This window comes from Alligator sinensis, unplaced genomic scaffold (genome assembly GCF_000455745.1).
Source record: "Alligator sinensis unplaced genomic scaffold, ASM45574v1 scaffold58_2, whole genome shotgun sequence".
NCBI classification, from domain to species: Eukaryota; Metazoa; Chordata; order Crocodylia; family Alligatoridae; genus Alligator; species Alligator sinensis.
Window position 1 is genome coordinate 107,345 of NW_005842405.1, and position 6,628 is coordinate 113,972.

Genomic DNA, 6,628 nt, shown 5'->3' on the forward strand with positions numbered 1-6,628 from the left:
TTTCATCCAAGTAATGCTCATTCTCTGTTAACTAAATTCAAGTTGTTGAACTCAGATTAAGGAATGCTGTTTCTGAAGGCAGAACCAATAATTGGACTACTTGCAGGAGAATGGCAATGAAATCCTGATTTGTATGATTTTAGGGCCAATATGAGGCCATACCTATAGAATTTACAGAACTGACAGCTAGCCGTGGAGGGAAATGTGTGAAATAGAAACAGCAGAACAAAGTTAATTAGGTAGAAGGGAAGTGCCCCTGTAGGAATTTGGTCATGAAACTGGGGTTAATGCCTTATTTTAACAAGGAATCCAAGGTGGTCTTTATCAGGGGTGGATTAATGCATGAGCCCAGGGGCCCAGGCCCAGAGGCCTCTGCCAATCAGGAGCTTTCTGGGGTGCCAGGAGCAGCATGGCCCATGCGGGCATCCTGGCTGTGGGCACTGGGGGCAGGCAGCATGCTCCTCCTCCCCTTCAGCCAGGCTAGGTGCAGGTGCAGACACAGGGCTCCCTGCAGGCTGCAGCAGCTTCCTGGGGCCATTTGGTGCCAGGAGGCCTCATGGATGGCCTTGCTCCTGCTCTCTGCTGTTTGCTGTCTGGTGTCTGCAGGTGGCCGCTGGGATGGGATGGGACAGTCCTGCCCTGCCCAGGCCAGCAGAGAGATGGGCAGAAGGGCAGGTGGCAAGCTGGGGGCAAAGCTTGTGCCTCCCCCCAAGCCGGCCCCAGCTCTGACTCGTCCTGCAGCTATGGGGGACCGCAGCTCCAGCTGCATGACACGCACTGGGCAGAGGGGCCAGGGCCAGGACTGCTTTCACTTCAGCAACACTCATGCCCCCAAGCTCACTCTGGACACACTGAGGAGGCCAGGCAGGCCTAGCTGCAGCTCCCTGGCAGGCAAAGAGGGAACCTGGCCTCCCTTGGTGGGGGGCCTCCAATTGTCTGTTTGCCCAGTGCCCCAATAAATGTTAATCTGTCAATGGTCCTTATCCACTAGTGATCAGGATTTTAGCTTTACATCATATGAGAAATTATACTTCCAGCAGATGGGGTCCTTTAGGATTGTTCTGTGTGAATTTAAATGTGTAGAAACTTCCCAGTCAGCTGCTGACCCATGCTTTCCCTTGGCTTTAATAGCTGATCTGACTACAACACTTACATGACTGCAGGCAAAAGAGTGATGACAGTAGTGTTGCACTGCCATAATGTGCCACCATGCTTATGTCAGGGCCAGCTTATGTCACTGTTAGCTGCTCATTTTCAGAAGTCCAAACAAGTTGCTATGAGAAGCTTGTTTCAATTAAAATCCCAAATTATGTATGGTTTTAAGGTTTGACTAAATTCCCAGCATTCCATTGGGAAAATCATTATATGTTTAAAACTCATTGCAAGATGAAAGCATTTGAGCCAATATTAATCTTGTCAGTATTAATACATATGGCAGCAAATTCATTTTGTTACTGAAAATTCAGTTCAGTAAAAGCCATTACTTCCTATTTTTCCCTGTTGTATTTATGTTGGCTTTAGCTGGATAGCTATGTCATAAGGTTCACTGAACTGTCGCTGTTGTTATTTTAGCTTGTTGTTAGGTGAAAGCAGAGGGCAGCAACTTATAGCGAGCCTGTGAAGCCATTTGATGTGGCCTGTGGATGTGGGGCTTCAGCAGCTGCATTGACCCAGTTCAAATCAGATGAAGGCAGAGACGCAGTGGGAAGGTGGGTGCTAGGACACAGGTGCCACCACCACCACTTTTCCCAGTGGCTGCACAATAGCAGAATGCAGCACCACTGCTTTTCCCTGTGGTGGGATAGGAAGAAGTGTCTGCAGCCAGCACTTTTCCCCCACAGCAGCGGTGGAGCCTCATCAGCAGTTGCTTTCCCATGCTGCTGTGGGGAAAAACAGCAGTGCTGAACGCTTTCCCTTTGCAGCCACGGGGGAAAGTGGTGGCAGTGGCTGGGTCTTACCTTTGTGCTCCAGACTGCCTCTGACCTGAAGCAGGTCAATCTAGCCCACAGCCTGGAAAGGTTGCTGACCCCTGGATAAAAGAAGTTTCAACTAATATATATGCATTAAAGATAAATAAATCTGTATTCTCATTTTTTTTCCATTTTGGGTCCTTCTAGTAGGTTCATTATATTCTCAGCTCAGTAATATTCTGTCCTAGATTTGGTTCTGAATTATCATTATTTTTTTCTTCTGTATTTTACAAACAGAAATCTGTTTGCCACAAGGGCAAATTTGTGTGCAATCTGTATGGTCATAATTAAGTGGGCACAGGCCCAAATCCTACTTAGCTAGGTACCAATATTATCTGTCAGAAAGAAAATTAATTCATTTATATTAGTCCCAAACTGGCATTCAATATCTGTACAACCAATCTTGCAAATCACTTCATGAAATGTATTATTTCAGATGGCGGAGCCCCTATGCTTTATTGCTGGTTCATTCATAATTAAACCAAAATATAAAATAACATTTCATCACTGACCGCAACTTATTGAACTAAATATTAGGAATAACTGCTTCATTGTATTCATGTGAAAAGGAAGTATAAAAACAGTCTACCACACTGAACAAAATTCACTGGTCTTTGAGAGATCTACAGGGACAGAACCAGGGTACTACAAATCTGTTAGGATACATTTGCTGTTATATTAGCCTTTCTATTTCAACCTTTCTATCCACACCTCCCATGGAAGGATTTTTTCTAGGGAATTTGTACAAAATGGTTGCCCAGTAGCCCCTCCTCTTATGCATCCACAGTGAACTGCTCTGTACTGTCCTGTTCAGCTTTGAGGCTGTCCTGAATGGCAGCTCTTCCTCCTCAGCTACATTTGACTGAAGTTAAGATTTAAAAGATGCAGAGAGCTTCACTGGGGCCCTCCACACCTGGAAAATTTATCTATAAGTATGGATAAATATAATTGTCTCGTTTATAAACATGAATGACCATAAACATAAAGGCAAGCATAAATTCTCCAGAAAAACATAATACCTTTCCAAAATATGCTATATGGAGCTCTCTTTTTAGATGCAATTGGATATGCTAGCATATTTCAAGAGCATTTCCATTTCAGAAAAGTGACAAGATAAAGTGGTTTATGAAAAAAAGTCATATTTAAGAATACATGCACTTATTAATAGAGATTAATGCAGATTATGTAGCAGAAAGGGAGGAGCATTATTTCTATTAGTATAATATTTCTAATACGGCGTACAATGTATATATGAAAGGCTATGGTAATTTTATAAAATATTAAATTGTATGGAATCCCAAAGGGTGTCATAAATACAGGCTTTTTTCCTCCAGTGAACCTGACTACTAATGTTCTTTTTTAATCTTGCCACTTAATTAGCAATGATATTTAATTGCTCAGCAACTGAAAGGCGTTGTGTCATGAGCAATTGGATAACTTCTGCATTATGTCATTGCAAAATTCAATTTTCCTGCACCAAGTAGCTCATTTTTATTCTCTATTTTTTAAAAGAGCTACCATAATCTCTCTTAATATCTTGCTCAGAATGAACAGATCTTTTCTGTCACCAAAATGTGCCTCTTACTTAAATATAGTGATTATGGGCAGAGCTAGCAGTGACACTTTTGACTGCAGAATACTTTTTGTTATAAGACCCTGTTTTCCATTGCTTAATACGTTGCCAAGGTTTAATAATTCCATTTGAAAATGTTTGTGCTGGGTGCCTGTCTCAAGCTGAAATAATTTTGGAAGGTTTCAGTTAATGGCTACTGCCAATCCATATTCCATTACCTTAACTGGTGGAGGTCTGTGCTTTGTCTCTAAAGGTTTAACTTTGCCAGTGAGCCATATTGTGGCAGTTCAGTTGCCCTGCATATATTTAGACCCTAGGGGAGCTGCCAGATTCAGGTGGCTTTTGTGAGGAAGGAGGATTCAAAATCTACCCTTAAAATAGGACAGTGAAGTTAGAGGAAGTGACCAGGCTACTGCCCCATGGGCTGTCACTACTCAAGATGCAGAACTGCCCAGTTATGCCTCTGCTGCTTTACACGAGAATCCCATGAGAATCCTTCTCAAAGTTTCCTCGTGCAGCTTTCTAATTAGAGTACATAATAGACAAGTACCCCTGTTCAGGAAGATGGCTTTTGAAGTGATCTGGATTATTGGCTTATGGTTTTATCATATCTTTTCAAAGTATTTTTTAACTTTTGAAACTGATCATGTGCGATTCCAGTGAGGGAACAGAGGATTTGCACAGTGTAGGGATAAATAAAATGCTTTAGTCTTTGCCTTTTTTAAAATCAGACATTTTAGCAAATTCATTAACAACCCTCAAATGCTTTCATAGATTTTATAGATTTCATAGACATTAGGGCTGGAAGGGACCTCGGAAGATCATCGAGTCCAGCCCCCTGCCCAAAGGGCAGGAAGTCAGCTGGGGTCATAGGATCCCAGCAAGATAAGCATCCAGTTTGCTCTTGAAGGTGTTCAATGTAGGCGCTTGAACCACCTCCGGTGGCAGGCTGTTCCAGACCTTGGGAGCTTGGACAGTAAAGAAATTCTTCCTTATGTCCAGCCTGAAACAGTCTTGTAGTAGTTTATGACCGTTCGACTTAGTCATCATCCCTTGGGGCGCTCTGGTGAACAAACGTTCCCCCAGATACTGGTGGTCACCCTTGATAAACTTGTAGGTGGCCATCAGATCACCCCTGGGCCTGCACTTTTTCAGGCTAAAGAGCCCCAGGGCTCTCAGCCTGTCATCGTAGGGTCTGCTTCCCTGACCTCTGATCATGCGTGTGGCTCTTCTCTGGACTCTCTCAAGCTTCTCCACATCCTTTTTGAATTGTGGAGCCCAAAACTGGACGCAGTACTCCAGCTGCGGCCTCACCAAGGCCGAGTACAAGGGGAGAATGACGTCCCGGGATTTGCTTGAGAAGCATCTATGGATGCAAGCCAGCGTTTTGGTTGCTTTACTAGCCGCAGCATCGCATTGCAGGCTCATGTTCATCTTGTGGTCAATGGTGACCCCCAAGTCTCTTTCTTCCATAGTGCTAGCCAACATAGCACTGCCGAGCCTATAAGGATGCTGCGGGTTTTTCTTCCCAAGGTGGAGAACCTTGCATTTATCGGCGTTGAACACCATCAGATTCTCGTCCGCCCACTTGCTGAGCCTGTCCAGGTCAGCCTGGATCAGCTTTGAGCAGGGGTTGAACTAGATGACTTTCTTAAGCCCATTCCAACTCTGCTTTTCTGTGATACTATAATAGGAGGTAGGTTACTCTAGATACATTAGCTAGAAAAGTATAAAATGTAACTTAGTCAAATCCTTTACATCCTAGTAAGACGTAAATTAGTAAGCATTACAAAAATAGAATGAAATGTACATTCTTCTCCAACTCTAGATATTCTCTATTTTTTATTTCATTTGTTTAGGCTACACCAAAGTTAATATAAATAATAATAGATGGTGATGAACATTTAGAAGATGCATGTTTAGGAGAGGAAGTGACGGCTTAATAACTCAAAATTAAAGTAGCACATGCTGTTCATGTGTTCAGTCTCCAGTGGTTTGTTTCCAGCTGGACTCAAAGAAGTGTCAACTGAATGCATTACAAAGAGGAAGAAAGTACTGTCCTATAGAAACACATACTTTTTGCCATCTTTTTTATTTCTTTGAAACACTGCAATTGTTCTCTGCAGGCCTCCTTAATAGAAGAAACTGAACCAGCCAACCAAAAATGTGAAACTGATTCTGGAAGGCCAGAAATCATGAATCTAGAGAATACTTCACCAGGTTTGTTGCTGCAAAACTGCTTTTGTATGGTGACATTTCTTTCAGTTCCATTGTGTTGTGCATTTCTGTTACCAAAGTGGTCAAGATAAGTGTCTTCACAGTGACATCTAGAGGTATCGTGAGAAAATGCAAAGATTATATTTGGTTTAGATTATATTGTTTTCAAATTTGCCTGATGCCTTTTATATCTGTAACTTATTTATATGAATGATCAGCATGGACGTGCAGTATCTAAAACCATGGAAAACTAAAATTAGTAGTAATGCAATAACGATTCCAGTTTAAAAAAAATATATGTATGTTCAAGTCATTGAAAAATTAAAAAGGGAATATTTAGAAACTTTTGAAGCCAGTTTTGTCAGGGGTGTATAAACAGAAGTATATAGAATCAATAGTGTTCCATGGACTACTGACCTTACTTTATGACCTGACATACTTTTTCCTGATAAGGAATCATAAAATGCTTGTAAAATTGATTTTATTTCAGTGTAGGTTAAAATTAATTTAAAAGTTACAATGCTATTTTCCCTCAGTCTGTTTTCTTAAAAAAAAAGAAAAAAGACATTTGAGCATCTTCTGTTTACTGCTACTTCATAATAAAATGATGTTCCAAATTTTAAAATGTGCCTATCAATTTATCTCTGTACATATAGATAAAAACATATGAGATGCTTGTCAGCAATTAGAGTATAAATATATGACTCCCATACTTCAGGCAAAAAGAAAGCCTTATTCTTTAAACATATTTTTAGAGATGGATTTTTAAAAATGAAATATTTATTTTAAAACTGGCTTATTAACTTCTATTTTTAACTTGAATTTAACACCTGTTATATGAACCATACAAATTGCCTCCTTGAAAGAG

General features: G+C 41.2%; 1 protein-coding gene across 13 annotated transcripts in view; it reads left to right on the forward strand.

Annotated features, from left to right (window-relative positions):
- The window catches only part of LIMCH1 (LIM and calponin homology domains 1), a 104,133-nt gene that overhangs the window by 65,735 nt on the left and 31,770 nt on the right, over positions 1-6,628 (forward strand). For all 13 annotated transcript variants that reach the window (XR_003095564.1, XR_003095565.1, XM_025211420.1 and 10 more), the window contains one exon: positions 5,670-5,763. Coding sequence is in view for 11 of the 13 variants with exons in the window: in XM_025211420.1 (XP_025067205.1) it covers positions 5,670-5,763 (94 nt within the window). In the remaining 2 variants the exon portion in view is untranslated. The remainder of the gene's footprint in view (positions 1-5,669; positions 5,764-6,628) is intronic.